General features: G+C 48.4%; 1 protein-coding gene across 3 annotated transcripts in view; it reads right to left on the bottom strand.

Moving 5' to 3' along the window:
- LOC124042184 (receptor-type tyrosine-protein phosphatase mu-like) overlaps nt 1–17,500 on the bottom strand; it is a 621,881-nt gene that overhangs the window by 232,172 nt on the left and 372,209 nt on the right. For all 3 annotated transcript variants that reach the window (XM_046360586.1, XM_046360587.1, XM_046360588.1), the window contains exon 13: nt 9,477–9,753. In XM_046360586.1, coding sequence (XP_046216542.1) covers nt 9,477–9,753 — 277 coding nt within the window. The remainder of the gene's footprint in view (nt 1–9,476; nt 9,754–17,500) is intronic.

Here is a 17,500-nt window from a genome sequence, read left to right as displayed (position 1 = left end):
TTTTAGCAGCTGCTCCAAAGGCCTCTTTCACCAAACATGCAAATTAAAAAGATTTCACATTAACAGTTTTTGAGACGCGATCCAACCGACCATTGAATTAATTCAATATTCACAATGAATTCACGCAGCTCAGTGTTTCTGTCGGACTTTGGTCCACTAAGTGCTCCATTTCTATTGAAAACGGTAGGCGACCAAACAAATGCATCACACATCAATTAGCCAGTCAGTTCAGAGGTTGAACATGTTTTAACATGTTCGTCTTAATAGTTGAAGTGTTGCGATGACCTCTGACCTGTGTTAATCAAAACATCCGGCGCTGTCTGGACAGATGGACAAGAACAGATATGGGGTAGAACTGCATAACACTGAGACCCCACTAAATACCATAGTTTAACCTGTAGTGACACCCCACTAAATACCATAGTTTAACCTGTAGTGACACCCCACTAAATACCATAGTTTAACCTGTAGTGACACCCCATCCCGTTAATACAACCAACCTCTGACACCCCATTAAATACCCTAGTTTAATACAACCAACCTCTGAGACCCCATTAAATACCCGAGTTTAATACAACCAACCTCTGACACCCCATTAAATACCCGAGTTTAATACAACCAACCTCTGAGACCCCACTAAATACCCTAGTTTAATACAACCAACCTCTGAGACCCCACTAAATACCCTAGTTTAATACAACCAACCTCTGAGACCCCACTAAATACCCTAGTTTAATACAACCAACCTCTGAGACCCCACCAAATACCCGAGTTTAATACAACCGACCTCTGACACCCCATTAAATACTCTAGTTTAATACAACCAACCTCTGAGACCCCATTAAATACCCGAGTTTAATACAACCAACCTCTGAGACCCCACTAAATACCCTAGTTTAATACAACCAACCTCTGAGACCCCACCAAATACCCTAGTTTAATACAACCAACCTCTGAGACCCCATTAAATACCCGAGTTTAATACAACCAACCTCTGAGACCCCACTAAATACCATAGTTTAACCTTCAGTGACACCCCATTAAATACCCTAGTTTAATACAACCAACCTCTGAGACCCCACCAAATACCCTAGTTTAATACAACCAACCTCTGAGACCCCACTAAATACCCTAGTTTAATACAACCAACCTCTGAGACCCCACCAAATACCCTAGTTTAATACAACCAACCTCTGAGACCCCACTAAATACCCTAGTTTAATACAACCAACCTCTGAGACCCCACTAAATACCCTAGTTTAATACAACTGTTCCGTTCCCCAGTTTATGTGTTGTAGTTTGTGTATTTGCATGTGTTTATTTCAGGAAATGGCTTCCTGAAATCCATCAAGCAGCTGATTGGTCGACTCCAGGGCTAATTGGAGAGCTGACCCCGCCCCCTCGTCAAGACGCAGCTGTCTCCAATTACCTATATCTGAAGATATATAAATGCCAGTGTTCTGTTCAGGAGAGAGAATTTTGCTGGAGGTAGATTTTGCTGGAGGTAGATTTTGCTGGAGGTAGATTTTGCTAGAGAGATTTTGCTGGAGAGATTTTGCTAGAGAGATTTTGCTAGAGAGATTTTGCTGGAGAGATTTTGCTGGAGGTAGATTTTGCTGGAGGTAGATTTTGCTGGAGGTAGATTTTGCTGGAGGTAGATTTTGCTGGAGGTAGATTTTGCTGGAGGTAGATTTTGCTGGAGGTAGATTTTGCTGGAGGTAGATTTTGCTGGAGGTAGATTTTGCTAGAGAGATTTTGCTAGAGAGATTTTGCTAGAGAGATTTTGCTAGAGAGATTTTGCTAGAGAGATTTTGCTAGAGAGATTTTGCTAGAGAGATTTTGCTAGAGAGATTTTGCTAGAGATTTTCTGGGAGGTCATTGCAGAGAGTTGGTATGTTTTGTGAGTTTGTTGATTGTTTAATATTCTGTTTCATTTGTTCCCAGGGGGGAAGGGGAAGGCACCTAGGGAGTGCTTAGGCAAGAGGCCTGCGGGCATACATATACCCGTAGCATATTCGCTGTCTAGGCACACTAGGTAAGACCTGGGCGGACCACCCCCTGTATTTTGGTTAGGGCACCAGGTGGTGCTAAATTAGGTAAGTAGTGGGTAGGCAGGTAAGATAGGAGAGGGGGGGGCTTTGAGATGTACTTTCTTTGCTTTGGTTCCGTCCAGCCCCTTTTCCCCATATTACCGTGTAAAGGAATAAAGTCCTTGTAAACGGTACCACATTCTGCCTGTTGTCATTCTTCCTCGCACCTACAGTCCAGACCTTTTTCGCTTCACGGAGAGTTAAGTTGTAGCAGGGTGTCGCGTTCCCTCTTCATAGAAGCATGGGTAACAACAACCAACCACTGACACCCCATTAAATACCCGAGTTTAACCTGTAGTGACACCCCATCCCGTTAATACAACCAACCACTGACACCCCATTAAATACCCTAGTTTAATACAACCGACCTCTGACACCCCATTAAATACCCTAGTTTAATACAACCAACCTCCGACACCCCATTAAATACCCTAGTTTAATACAACCGACCTCTGACACCCCATTAAATACCCTAGTTTAATACAACCGACCTCTGACACCCCATTAAATACCCTAGTTTAATACAACCGACCTCTGACACCCCATTAAATACCCTAGTTTAACCTTCAGTGACACCCCATTAAATACCCTAGTTTAATACAACCGACCTCTGACACCCCATTAAATACCCTAGTTTAATACAACCGACCTCTGACACCCCATTAAATACCCTAGTTTAATACAACCGACCTCTGACACCCCATTAAATACCCTAGTTTAATACAACCGACCACTGACACCCCATTAAATACCCTAGTTTAATACAACCGACCACTGACACCCTGATTTTTTTACAGCTTGTAGAATCTATGGTCTTCTTTCTGTGAGTCTAAAGTAGAGTTCCCTGGTGACAGTTTGATTATGGGATGTTAACATCACTCTGTACATACTAAGGGTCCTGACTCCCACCGTATCCACCTCTGACAGGTGTTGACAGATTCCAAGAACACAGGATGAGATGTTACTATCCTTTGTGCAAGCACTTCCAAGAGTTGGTGAACAGTGCGCGTGGTGAAATTTGGGGAGCGCATCGTCAGTAGTGTACCTTTGGTTCCTCTGGTGTTTCGGCCTTTCACACTATACACCCTCCCCAAAGGCGGCCAGCGACAGGGTGATCAATCCTACGCTTGCGTCCCATTCCCAATTAGTCATAGGAGTTGCCTTGTTGTTGTTGATAGCCAACATCCCATGGGACTATGCATGGCAGGGGCGTCCTCCTCCCTGAGCCTAGCATTGTTGACCGCATACCTCCTGGCCCTCTCACTTCGGGGCCCAGCTGGGGTCTTTCCTCTTCATCCAGAGCCACTGACTGCTGCCTTCTGCCGCCTCTGATACAGCTTTGATTGCCGAACGCTGGCTCTGGCCCTTAATTCCCAGGTCTCTAAGCAGTCTGGTTGTAGAAGTTGCCACAAAACCTCTGCAGCCCACCTGCACTGGTCGGACTTCTGTGTTCCAGCCATGATGGTCTCTGAGCAGTCTGGTTGTAGGGCAGGGTCTACAGTTCCTGGCTTGGTGTGGGCTCCTCTTTCTAAATAGTTTGAGACCATCCAGACTACAGTAACATGGTTCTTTCAACTTCAGTCCTGGATAGATACCAGCTGTGCAGGGTTTTGTTCTAGCCCTGCACTAATACACCTGATTCAGTTAGTCAAGGTACAGATGGAATGTTTGGATCGTGATTGTAATAATTGATTACGGTACTCCAATTCACCCTAGAAAGTTTTGGAACCAGTAACTAACTTTCTTCTGAGAGTAAACTCCTTCCTCTATCATGTGTGTTGCCTCTCTGTTCTCTCTCTCATTATCCAGGACTCTAACATCTCTGTTCTCTCTCATCTCTGTTCTCTCTCTCATTATCCAGGTCTCTAACATCTCTGTTCTCTCTCTCATTATCCAGGTCTCTAACATCTCTGTTCTCTCTCTTGTTCTCCAGGTCTCTAACATCTCTGTTCTCTCTCTTGTTCTCCAGGTCTCTAACATCTCTGTTCTCTCTCTTGTTCTCCAGGTCTCTAACATCTCTGTTCTCTCTCTTGTTCTCCAGGTCTCTAACATCTCTGTTCTCTCTCTCATTATCCAGGTCTCTAACATCTCTGTTCTCTCTCTTGTTCTCCAGGTCTCTAACATCTCTGTTCTCTCTCTTGTTCTCCAGGTCTCTAACATCTCTGTTCTCTCTCTCATTATCCAGGTCTCTAACATCTCTGTTCTCTCTCTTGTTCTCCAGGTCTCTAACATCTCTGTTCTCTCTCTTGTTCTCCAGGTCTCTAACATCTCTGTTCTCTCTCTCATTATCCAGGTCTCTAACATCTCTGTTCTCTCTCTTGTTCTCCAGGTCTCTAACATCTCTGTTCTCTCTCTCATTATCCAGGTCTCTAACATCTCTGTTCTTTCTCTGTCCTTCTCCAGGTCTCTAAAATGTCTGTTCTCTCTCTCTCCTTCTCCAGGTCTCTAAAATGTCTGTTCTCCTTCTCCAGGTCTCTCTCTCTGAATGACCTTCTTGATCCAAATCAGTCAGGTTTCAAGACTAGTCATTCAACTGAGACTGAAAAATGTTTGTGGCCTCACTCCTGAAATGGAATTAGATGCGGTTATGATTGCTGACATTTTGGCTATTATGACGCAAAATAAAGCCTGCAATGAGATGAACAAGATGCACTAATCACTTACATTAAATGATAATCAACTCCCAAAATACGTTATCTCAAACTGTCACAATGATAATCGACTCAATTCGATTTTCAATTCAATTCAATTCAATTCAAGGGGGATTTATTGGCATGGGAAACATGTATTAACATTGCCAAAGCAAGTGAGGTAGATAATATACAAAGGGGAAATCAACAACTCCCTTAATATGTTATCTCAAACTGTCACAATGATAATCAACTCCCCTAATATGTTATCTCCAACTGTCTCAATGATAATCCCGCTATCTCTCTCTGAATGACCTTCTTGATCCAAATCAGTCAGGTTTCAAGACTAGTCATTCAACTGAGACTGCTCTCCTCTGTATCACGGAGGCGCTCCGCACTGCTAAAGCTAACTCTCTCTCCTCTGCTCTCATCCTTCTAGATCTATCGGCTGCCTTCGATACTGTGAACCATCAGATCCTCCTCTCCACCCTCTCCGAGTTGGGCATCTCCGGCGCGGCCCACGCTTGGATTGCGTCCTACCTGACAGGTCGCTCCTACCAGGTGGCGTGGCGAGAATCTGTCTCCTCACCACGCGCTCTCACCACTGGTGTCCCCCAGGGCTCTGTTCTTGGCCCTCTGCTATTCTCGCTATACACCAAGTCACTTGGCTCTGTCATAACCTCACATGGTCTCTCTTATCATTGCTATGCAGACGACACACAATTAATCTTCTCCTTTCCCCCTTCTGATGACCAGGTGGCGAATCGCATCTCTGCATGTCTGGCAGACATATCAGTGTGGATGACGGATCACCACCTCAAGCTGAACCTCGGCAAGACGGAGCTGCTCTTCCTCCCGGGGAAGGACTGCCCGTTCCATGATCTCGCCATCACGGTTGACAACTCCATTGTGTCCTCCTCCCAGAGCGCCAAGAACCTTGGCGTGATCCTGGACAACACCCTGTCGTTCTCAACCAACATCAAGGCGGTGGCCCGTTCCTGTAGGTTCATGCTCTACAACATCCGCAGAGTACGACCCTGCCTCACACAGGAAGCGGCGCAGGTCCTAATCCAGGCACTTGTCATCTCCCGTCTGGATTACTGCAACTCGCTGTTGGCTGGGCTCCCTGCCTGTGCCATTAAACCCCTTCAACTCATCCAGAACGCCGCAGCCCGTCTGGTGTTCAACCTTCCCAAGTTCTCTCACGTCACCCCGCTCCTCCGTTCTCTCCACTGGCTTCCAGTTGAAGCTCGCATCCGCTACAAGACCATGGTGCTTGCCTACGGAGCTGTGAGGGGAACGGCACCTCAGTACCTCCAGGCTCTGATCAGGCCCTACACCCAAACAAGGGCACTGCGTTCATCCACCTCTGGCCTGCTCGCCTCCCTACCACTGAGGAAGTACAGCTCCCGCTCAGCCCAGTCAAAACTGTTCGCTGCCCTGGCCCCCCAATGGTGGAACAAACTCCCTCACGACGCCAGGACAGCGGAGTCAATCACCACCTTCCGGAGACACCTGAAACCCCACCTCTTTAAGGAATACCTAGGATAGGATAAGTAATCCCTCTCACCCCCCCTAAGTTTTAGATGCACTATTGTTAAGTGACTGTCCCACTGGATGTCATAAGGTGAATGCACCAATTTGTAAGTCGCTCTGGATAAGAGCGTCTGCTAAATGACTTAAATGTAAATGTTAAATGTAAACATCTCTGTTCTCTCTTTCCTTCTCCAGGTCTCTAACATCTCTGTTCTCTCTTTCCTTCTCCAGGTCTCTAACATCTCTGTTCTCTCTTTCCTTCTCCAGGTCTCTAAAATCTTTTACTCTAAAATGTATGTTGTAAAAGATGTTAGAGACATTTTAGAGACCTGGAGAAGGAAAGAGAGAACAGAGATGTTTACATTTAACATTTACATTTAAGTCATTTAGCAGACGCTCTTATCCAGGTCTCTAAAATGTCTGTTCTCTCTCTCATTATCCAGGTCTCTAACATCGCCGTTCTCTCTCTCCTTCTCCAGCTCTCTAAAATCTAAAGTCTCTCTGCCCCTCCTTTATCTCCCTCTCTCTATATATACAGTATATATATGCCCTCTTTCTCTCTCTCTCTCTGAGACATGTGGTAGCTCTTTAAGAACCCTGTTTTGGGCCCATTATCATTCCAGACCACAATCTGAGATCTCTTCAAGTCACCATTGAACTCTCTTCCTCTGCCTCGGCTTAGCTTTGCTTTGTAGAGAGCAGGAGAGGAGTAGAGGAGGATAAGAGGGCCAAGTGCCACTTGCCGACAGAGAGAGGATAGAGAGGCCATGAGGCTGAACTCTGAAGGATCCACAACCCTGTTGTTGTTGAATCTGCCTCCTACCAATCCCCATCACCACAACTGACCGACCGACCGAGGCACCCTGCTCTGTAAAACGCTACTGATTAAAGACTGTCTGGCGTAGAGATCTGCTGGAAATGCAGGCAGGGTGATTCCGTGTGTGTCTCCATTCCAAGAAGCAGGGAGACTTGCTGGGTGATTCAGGGGAAAACAAGTCACAGCACAGGACTCTACTAAACTAAGCCTAGCCCTGTAGAAGAAACCCAGCCCTGTAGAAGAAACCCAGCCCTGTAGAAGAAACCCAGCCCTGTAGATGAAACCCAGCCCTGTAGAAGAAACCCAGCCCTGTAGATGAAACCCAGCCCTGTAGATGAAACCCAGCACTTTAGCAGAAACCCAGCCCTGTAGATGAAACCCAGCCCTGTAGAAGAAACCCAGCCCTGTAGAAGAAACCCAGCCCTGTAGAAGAAACCCAGCCCTGTAGATGAAACCCAGCCCTTTAGCAGAAACTCAGCCCTGTAGCAGTAACCCAGCCCTGTAGCAGTAACCCAGCCCTGTAGCAGTAACCCAGCCCTGTAGAAGAAACCCAGCCCTGTAGAAGAAACCCAGCCCTGTAGAAGAAACCCAGCCCTGTAGAAGAAACCCAGCCCTGTAGATGAAACCCAGCCCTGTAGATGAAACCCAGCCCTGTAGAAGAAACCCAGCCCTTTAGAAGAAACCCAGCCCTGTAGAAGAAACCCAGCCCTGTAGAAGAAACCCAGCCCTGTAGAAGAAACCCAGCCCTTTAGAAGAAACTCAGCCCTGTAGCAGTAACCCAGCCCAGCCCTGAAGCAGTAACCCAGCCCTGTAGAAGAAACCCAGCCCTGTAGAAGAAACCCAGCCCTGTAGAAGAAACCCAGCCCTGTAGCAGTAACCCAGCCCTGTAGCAGTAACCCAGCCCTGTAGCAGTAACCCAGCCCTGTAGCAGTAACCCAGCCCTGTAGCAGTACCCCAGCCCTGTAGCAGTACCCCAGCCCTGTAGCAGTAACCGATCCCTGTAGCCGTAACCTAGCCCTGTAGCAGTAACCTAGCCCTGTAGCAGTACCCCAGCCCTGTAGCAGTACCCCAGCCCTGTAGCAGTAGCCCAGCCCTGTAGCAGTAACCCAGCCCTGTAGCAGTAACCCATCCCTGTAGCAGTAACCCAGCCTTGTAGCAGTAACCCAGCCCTGTAGCAGTACCCCAGCCCTGTAGCAGTAACCCAGCTCTGTAGCAGTAACCGATCCCTGTAGCAGTAACCTAGCCCTGTAGCAGTACCCCAGCCCTGTAGCAGTACCCCAGCCCTGTAGCAGTACCCCAGCCCTGTAGCAGTACCCCAGCCCTGTAGCAGTACCCCAGCCCTGTAGCAGTAACCCAGCCCTGTAGCAGTAACCCATCCCTGTAGCAGTAACCCATCCCTGTAGCAGTAACCCAGCCCTGTAGCAGTAACCCATCCCTGTAGCAGTAACCCAGCCCTGTAGCAGTAACCCAGCCCTGTAGCAGTAACCCAGCCCTGTAGCAGTAACCCAGCCTTGTAGCAGTAACCCAGCCCTGTAGCAGTAACCCAGCCTTGCAGCAGTAACCCAGCCTTGTAGCAGTAACCCAGCCTTGTAGCAGTAACCCAGCCCTGTAGCAGTAACCTAGCCCTGTAGCAGTAACCCAGCCCTGTAGCAGTAACCCAGCCTTTTAGCAGTAACCCAGCCCTGTAGCAGTAACCCATCCCTGTAGCAGTAACCCAGCCCTGTAGCAGTAACCTAGCCCTGTAGCAGTAACCCATCCCTGTAGCAGTAACCTAGCCCTGTAGCAGTAACCTAGCCCTGTAGCAGTAACCCATCCCTGTAGCAGTAACCTAGCCCTGTAGCAGTAACCTAGCCCTGTAGCAGTAACCTAGCTCTGTAGCAGTAACCCATCCCTGTAGCAGTAACCTAGCCCTGTAGCAGTAACCCAGCCCTGTATCAGTAACCCAGCCCTTTAGCAGTAACCCAGCCTTGTAGCAGTAAACCTTCCCTGTATCAGTAACCCAGCCCTGTAGCAGTAACCTAGCCCTGTAGCAGTAACCTAGCCCTGTAGCAGTAACCTAGCCCTGTAGCAGTAGCCCAGCCCTGTAGCAGTAACCTAGCCCTGTAGCAGTAGCCCAGCCCTGTAGCAGTAACCTAGCCCTGTAGCAGTAGCCCAGCCCTGTAGTGGCTGGGCTACTGTGTATGTAAGGTGCATGTAAACTTCCGACATCAACTGTATTTTTGTGAGTGAGTGAGTGAGTGGATGCTACCACTGGTCCCAACCCCATTAGCTGTGCTCACAGCCTGGAAGTAGATGCTGTAGCTCTTCTGGGGCAGTAGGGGGGCGTTCCAGTACCCATTACCATAATACCACTCGAACAACCATTAACACACACACCTTAATATCCCTAGTTGAGGTACCCACCCCGTTAGCCGTGCTGACCGCCTGGTAGTAGATGCTGTAGCTCTTCTGCGGCAGTAGGGGGGCGTTCCAGTATCCACCGTAGGTCTTGTTGTCTCCCACAGTGAAGGGTTGAGGAGCCTGTAGCCCTACGGCGAGGAACTCAGCTGTGAAGTAGTACCCAGAGTTCAGGACCGTGGAGTTCTGGAAGTGGATGGGGACAGGGTAACAGCGGAGAATCTCAACCGCTCCCCTCCTCGCCCTCTGAGGCCTCTCCTCTTCTACCACCACCTGGTACCCACTATGGTAGGAGTAGGGGAGAGAGGTAAGTAGGGGAGAGAGGTAAGATGTGTGAGGAGGGAAGAGAGGTAAGATGTGTGAGGAGGGAAGAGAGGTATGATGTGGGTGGAGGGAAGAGAGATAAGATGGAGGGGATAGAGGTAAGAGGGAGAAGGAGGGGAGAGAGGTAAGAGTGGGAGAAGGAGGGGAGAGAGGTAAGATGGAGGGGATAGAGGTAAGAGTGGGAGAAGGAGGGGAGAGAGGTAAGAGTGGGAGAAGGAGGGGAGAGAGGTAAGATGGAGGGGATAGAGGTAAGAGTGGGAGAAGAAGGGGAGAGAGGGGAGAGAGGTAAGAGTGGGAGAAGGAGGGGAGAGAGGTAAGATGGAGGGGATAGAGGTACGAGTGGGAGAAGGAGGGGAGAGAGGTAAGATGGAGGGGATAGAGGTACGAGTGGGAGAAGGAGGGGAGAGAGGTAAGATGGAGGGGATAGAGGTAAGAGTGGGAGAAGGAGGGGAGAGAGGTAAGAGTGGGAGAAGGAGGGGAGAGAGGTAAGATGGAGGGGATAGAGGTACGAGTGGGAGAAGGAGGGGAGAGAGAATATGGGGGAAGGGGAGAAGAAGGGGAGAGAGGTAAGATGGAGGGGATAGAGGTAAGATGGAGGGGATAGAGGTAAGAGTGGGAGGGGAGAGAGGTAAGAGTGGGAGAAGGAGGGGAGAGAGGTAAGATGGAGGGGATAGAGGTAAGAGTGGGAGAAGGAGGGGAGAGAGGTAAGAGTGGGAGAAGGAGGGGAGAGAGGTAAGATGTGTGAGGAGGGAAGAGAGGTAAGATGTGTGAGGAGGGAAGAGAGGTATGATGTGGGTGGAGGGAAGAGAGGTAAGATGGAGGGGATAGAGGTAAGATGGAGGGGATAGAGGTACGAGTGGGAGAATGAGGGGATAGAGGTAAGAGTGGGAGAATGAGGGGATAGAGGTAAGAGGGGAGAAGGAGGGGAGAGGGTAAGATGGAGGGGATAGAGGTACGAGTGGGAGAAGGAGGGGAGAGAGAATATGGGGGAAGGGGAGAAGAAGGGGAGAGAGGTAAGAGTGGGAGAAGGAGGGGAGAGAGGTAAGATGGAGGGGATAGAGGTAAGAGTGGGAGAAGAAGGGGAGAGAGGGGAGAGAGGTAAGAGTGGGAGAAGGAGGGGAGAGAGGTAAGATGGAGGGGATAGAGGTACGAGTGGGAGAAGGAGGGGAGAGAGGTAAGATGGAGGGGATAGAGGTACGAGTGGGAGAAGGAGGGGAGAGAGGTAAGATGGAGGGGATAGAGGTAAGAGTGGGAGAAGGAGGGGAGAGAGGTAAGAGTGGGAGAAGGAGGGGAGAGAGGTAAGATGGAGGGGATAGAGGTACGAGTGGGAGAAGGAGGGGAGAGAGAATATGGGGGAAGGGGAGAAGAAGGGGAGAGAGGTAAGATGGAGGGGATAGAGGTAAGATGGAGGGGATAGAGGTAAGAGTGGAGGGGAGAGAGGTAAGAGTGGGAGAAGGGGGGAGAGAGGTAAGATGGAGGGGATAGAGGTAAGAGTGGGAGAAGGAGGGGAGAGAGGTTAGATGTGTGAGGAGGGAAGAGAGGTATGATGTGGGTGGAGGGAAGAGAGGTAAGATGGAGGGGATAGAGGTAAGATGGAGGGGATAGAGGTACGAGTGGGAGAAGGAGGGGAGAGAGGTAAGATGGAGGGGATAGAGGTACGAGTGGGAGAAGGAGGGGAGAGAGAATATGGGGGAAGGGGAGAAGAAGGGGAGAGAGGTAAGATGGAGGGGATAGAGGTAAGATGGAGGCGATAGAGGTAAGAGTGGGAGAAGGAGGGGAGAGAGGTAAGATGGAGGGGATAGAGGTACGAGTGGGAGAAGGAGGGGAGAGAGGTAAGATGGAGGGGATAGAGGTAAGAGTGGGAGGGAGGGGAGAGAGGTAAGAGTGGGAGAAGGAGGGGTAGAGAGGTAAGATGGAGGGGATAGAGGTAAGATGGGAGAAGGAGGGAGAGAGAATATGGGGGAAGGGGAGAAGAAGGGGAGAGAGGTAAGATGGAGGGGATAGAGGTAAGATGGAGGGGATAGAGGTAAGAGTGGGAGGGGAGAGAGGTAAGAGTGGGAGAAGGAGGGGAGAGAGGTAAGATGGAGGGGATAGAGGTAAGAGTGGGAGAAGGAGGGGAGAGAGGTAAGATGTGTGAGGAGGAAGAGAGGTATGATGTGGGTGGAGGGAAGAGAGGTAAGATGGAGGGGATAGAGGTAAGATGGAGGGGATAGAGGTAAGAGTGGGAGAAGGAGGGGAGAGAGGTAAGATGGAGGGGATAGAGGTACGAGTGGGAGAAGGAGGGGAGAGAGAATATGGGGGAAGGGGAGAAGAAGGGGAGAGAGGTAAGATGGAGGGGATAGAGGTAAGATGGAGGCGATAGAGGTAAGAGTGGGAGAAGGAGGGGAGAGAGAATATGGGGGAAGGGGAGAAGAAGGGGAGAGAGGTAAGATTGGGGGGGATACGTGAATACAGTATTCTAGAATAAACAAAGCATATTTGTAAAATATATGATGTAAGTCTTTAAATAACCAACTAATTTGTTTTAATTTGCGTACCAAGAAACCCAGTTGAACCCCTGTTGTAGTATGACCTTTATCAACACACACCTAAGGTGTTTTCTACAAACCTCAACTCTCTCTTTATGGTTCCCTCTTCCTGTCTGTCTGTGACCCAGGTGTCCTGACACAACCTACCCTCTGACCTCTAACCCCTGCCCTCGTTAAGGGGACAGTTAATTAGTGTTGTGATTCCTCCTGCTGCCTTTCAGCAGTAGTTAATATTTAAACACCTCTCTCTCCGCCCAGTCCAGCTGCACTAAGTGAGGTAGTACAGCGATATACTGGATCACTATTTTATAAGGAAGGGTCTGAGAGAACTCTGTGGTTTCTCTTCAACATTAGGTTGCAAAAAAAAAATTAAAAACTGTTTCCAAAATTCCCCAGTTTTCCATTAATCCTTGTTTTAGGATTTATTCCTTACTGATTTAAGAAATGTTCTAACCCGGGTCTCTATAAAACCTAGGAAGGGACATATTTTTATTTTTAATTTAACCTTATTTTAACTAGTCAGTTAAAGAACAAATTCTTATTTACAATGACGGCCTACCCCGCCCAAACCCGGACGACGCTGGGCCAATTGTGCGACGTTATATGGGACTCCCAATCACGGCCGGTTGTAATACAGCCTGGAATCGAACCAGGGTCTGTAGTGACGCCTCCAGCACTGAGATGCTGTTCCTTAGACCACTGCACCACTTCGGGGGGACAATATTGTCTCTTTCTAATATTTGTGGGACATGACCCAAACCCCGTTCCCATGTAAATTAGGCTGTTGTGTGGTATAGAGCTTCACCAAGACCTCACTAGGACCACAAGGTTCATTAACAACCCTACAAACACCTTTTGAAGAACTTGGGGTGAAAGGTCAAACACCATATGAAGCACTGGGGGGTGAAAGGTCAAACACCTTATGACGCACATGGGGGTGAAAGGTCAAACACCTAATGAAGCACTGGGGGTGAAAGGTCAAACACCTTATGAAGCACTGGGGGTGAAAGGTCAAACACCTTATGAAGCACTGGGGGTGAAAGGTCAAACACCTTATGAAGCACTGGGGGTGAAAGGTCAAACACCTTATGAAGCACTGGGGGGTGAAAGGTCAAACACCTTATGAAGCACTGGGGGGTGAAAGGTCAAACACCTTATGAAGCACTGGGGGGTGAAAGGTCAAACACCTTCTGAAGCACTGGGGGGTGAAAGGTCAAACACCTTATGAAGCACTTGGGGGTGAAAGGTCAAACACCTTCTGAAGCACTGGGGGGTGAAAGGTCAAACACCTTCTGAAGCACTGGGGGGTGAAAGGTCAAACACCTTCTGAAGCACTTGGGGGTTTAAGAGCAGACACGGTACACATATGGATAATTCATCACTGAATTCTAACCATGTAAAACAATGTTCTGTGAGATTATACAGTCAGGATTAGTTTGGATCTTTAGCTAAAATGTTATACTTTCAGATTTAATCATCTGAGACTTTGGGGAAAAAGGCCATTGGGGAGGCAGTGGTTGTTAATGTAGACATTTAATTAACATGAATTAATGTCATTTAATTAACTATATTTATACACTACACTTTTAATACACAGATAACCTTTTCATACATATAGTTTCCAGACATCATTTATTAGAGATTAACCAATCCAAAAGTCAGATTACCATCCCGATTATATTCATCTTCAAGGCTGGTCGGTTCTATCTTGCTGCACATGGCCTGAACTCACTGAACTCTAGCCTAGGAAATTTAGTTTATTAGTATTTATGCAGTAGCATACCAGTGTAAATGGGGTTCTGCAGTAGAATACCAGTGTAAATGGGTTTCTGCAGTAGAATACCAGTGTAAATGGGTTTCTGCAGTAGCATACCAGTGTAAATGGGTTTCTGCAGTAGAATACCAGTGTAAATGGGTTTCTGCAGTAGCATACCAGTGTAAATGGGTTTCTGCAGTAGAATACCAGTGTAAATGGGTTTCTGCAGTAGCATACCAGTGTAAATGGGTTTCTGCAGTAGCATACCAGTGTAAATGGGTTTCTGCAGTAGCATACCAGTGTAAATGGGTTTCTGCAGTAGAATACCAGTGTAAATGGGTTTCTGCAGTAGCATACCAGTGTAAATGGGTTTCTGTAGTAGAATACCAGTGTAAATGGGTTTCTGCAGTAGAATACCAGTGTAAATGGGTTTATGCAGTAGAATACCAGTGTAAATGGGTTTCTGCAGTAGCATACCAGTGTAAATGGGTTTCTGCAGTAGAATACCAGTGTAAATGGGTTTCTGCAGTAGAATACCAGTGTAAATGGGTTTCAGCAGTAGCATAGCAGTGTAAATGGGTTTCTGCAGTAGAATACCAGTGTAAATGGGTTTCTGCAGTAGAATACCAGTGTAAATGGGTTTCTGCAGTAGAATACCAGTGTAAATGGGTTTCTGCAGTAGCATACCAGTGTAAATGGGTTTATGCAGTAGAATACCAGTGTAAATGGGTTTCTGCAGTAGCATACCAGTGTAAATGGGTTTATGCAGTAGAATACCAGTGTAAATGGGTTTCTGCAGTAGAATACCAGTGTAAATGCATTATCTTCTCATTAATTAATTGAACAAGCACAAAAACAGCTCACCTCTGTTATGGTATTATGGTAATGTCCCATTCTATATGAATGTAAAGACAAATCTAAATGAGATAAGATAGAAAACGAATGTGAACAAGCTAATTATTGCTAAGAAAAATATATATAGTTTAAATGAGGTGCAGTGAAATGTGTTGTTTGACAGGATCATCCAAGATAGTAGGGAGTCCCTGGAGCAGATTAGGGTCGAGTGCCTTGCTCAAGGGCACATGGACAGATGTTTCACCTTGGCAGGTATTTCGACCAGCAATCTATTTAGTCACTGGCCCAAAACTCTAACCACTAGGCTACCTGGCCCAAAACTCTAACCACTAGGCTACCTGGCCCAAAACTCTAACCACTAGGCTACCTGGCCCAAAACTCTAACCACTAGGCTACCTGGTCCAAAACTCTAACCACTAGGCTACCTGGTCCAAAACTCTAACCACTAGGCTACCTGGCCCAAAACTCTAACCACTAGGCTACCTGGCCCAAAACTCTAACCACTAGGCTACCTGGCCCAAAACTCTAACCACTAGGCTACCTGGCCCAAAACTCTAACCACTAGGCTACCTGGCCCAAAACTCTAACCACTAGGCTACCTGGCCCAAAACTCTAACCACTAGGCTACCTGGCCCAAAACTCTAACCACTAGGCTACCTGGCCCAAAACTCTAACCACTAGGCTACCTGGCCCAAAACTCTAACCACTAGGCTACCTGGCCCAAAACTCTAACCACTAGGCTACCTGGCGTCCTCCTAACACAGATTATTTAGCAAATGTCCCTTTTCGTTTTCTCTGTATGTTCAAACACGACTGTAATTCACTTTTTGAACACTTTGACTTTTCAGTTTTCGTCATTCCTGAGAGGTGTGTACACGTCAGCGGCACCCCAGCAGAAGACAGTCTCCATTGAACTTTTCATCAAACACTTGTGACTTCTGAAAGGACTTTTCTCTTTCTCTTCTTCTTCTTCTATCACGGTGGTAATTAGCTGCTGTGTTGTAGTTTTAAACACGTCCTTTTAAATGAATGTCAGACAAGCCTCTCCAATCAAGGTTTGTTATTCTTCCTGCCCCCCTCTCTCTCTCTCTCTCTCTCTCTCTCTCTCTCTCTCTCTCTCTCTCTCTCTCTCTCTCTCTCTCTCTCTCTCTCTCTCTCTCTCTCTCTCTCTCTCTCTCTCTCTCTCTCTCTCTCTCTCTCTCTCTCACACACAGCTGGTAACTCAATAGATGTAGCTAACAGGTCTGTCGGTGTGAGGAGAATACTAACACAGCCGTCTATTACACAGATACTTTCTCTCCATGCTAAGGAGGCCATCCCAGACAGAGAGGCCATCCCAGACAGAGAGGCCATCCCAGACAGAGAGGCCATCCTAGACAGAGAGGCCTTCCTGTCTGGGAAGGCCTTCCCAGACAGAGAGGCCTTCCCAGACAGAGAGGCCATCCTAGACAGAGAGGCCATCCTAGACAGAGAGGCCTTCCCAGACAGAGAGGCCTTCCCAGACAGAGAGGCCATCCCAGACAGAGAGGCCATCCCAGACAGAGAGGCCATCCCAGACAGAGAGGCCTTCCCAGACAGAGAGGCCATCCCAGACAGAGAGGCCATCCCAGACAGAGAGGCCTTCCCAGACAGAGAGGACTTCCCAGACAGAGAGGCCTTCCCAGACAGAGAGGCCTTCCCAGACAGAGAGGCCATCCCAGGCAGAGAGGCCTTCCCAGACAGAGAGGCTTTCCCAGACAGAGAGGCCTTCCCAGACAGAGAGGCCATCCCAGACAGAGAGGCCTTCCCAGACAGAGAGGCCTTCCCAGACAGAGAGGCCATCCCAGACAGAGAGGCCTTCCCAGACAGAGAGGCCATCCCAGACAGAGAGGCCTTCCCAGACAGAGAGGCCTTCCCAGACAGAGAGGCCTTCCCAGACAGAGAAGAGGCCTTCCCAGACAGAGAAGAGGCCTTCCCAGACAGAGAAGAGGCCTTCCCAGACAGAGAAGAGGCCTTCCCAGACAGAGAAGAGGCCTTCCCAGACAGAGAAGAGGCCTTCCCAGACAGAGAGGCCATCCCAGACAGAGAGGCCATCCCAGACAGAGAGGCCATCCCAGACAGAGAGGCCATCCCAGACAGAGAGGCCATCCCAGACAGAGAGGCCATCCCAGACAGAGAGGCCATCCCAGACAGAGAGGCCATCCCAGACAGAGAGGCCATCCTAAACCATCTATATGGTTTTCGAGGGGGCTGGGTAGTGATTCAACTAAACAAATAGGCCTCCACGGCTCTCTCTCTCTCTCTCTCTCTCTCTCTCTCTCTCTCTCTCTCTCTCTCTCTCTCTCTCTCTCTCTCTCTCTCTCTCTCTCTCTCTCTCTCTCTCTCTCTCTCTCTCTCTCTCTCTCTCTCTCTCTCTCTCTCTCTCTCTCTCTCTCTCTCTCTCTCTCTCTCTCTCTCTCTCTCTCTCTCTCTCTCTCTCTCTCTCTCTCTCTCTCTCTCTCTCTCTCTCTCTCTCTCTCTCTCTCTCTCTCTCTCTCAGAGAGGACTTCCCAGACAGAGAGGACTTCCCAGACAGAGAGGGACTTCCC

The sequence above is a fragment of the Oncorhynchus gorbuscha genome, linkage group LG08 (genome assembly GCF_021184085.1).
Source record: "Oncorhynchus gorbuscha isolate QuinsamMale2020 ecotype Even-year linkage group LG08, OgorEven_v1.0, whole genome shotgun sequence".
NCBI classification, from domain to species: Eukaryota; Metazoa; Chordata; class Actinopteri; order Salmoniformes; family Salmonidae; genus Oncorhynchus; species Oncorhynchus gorbuscha.
Note: the sequence above shows the minus strand (reverse complement) of the source record. Positions and strands in the feature narration are given on the sequence as shown.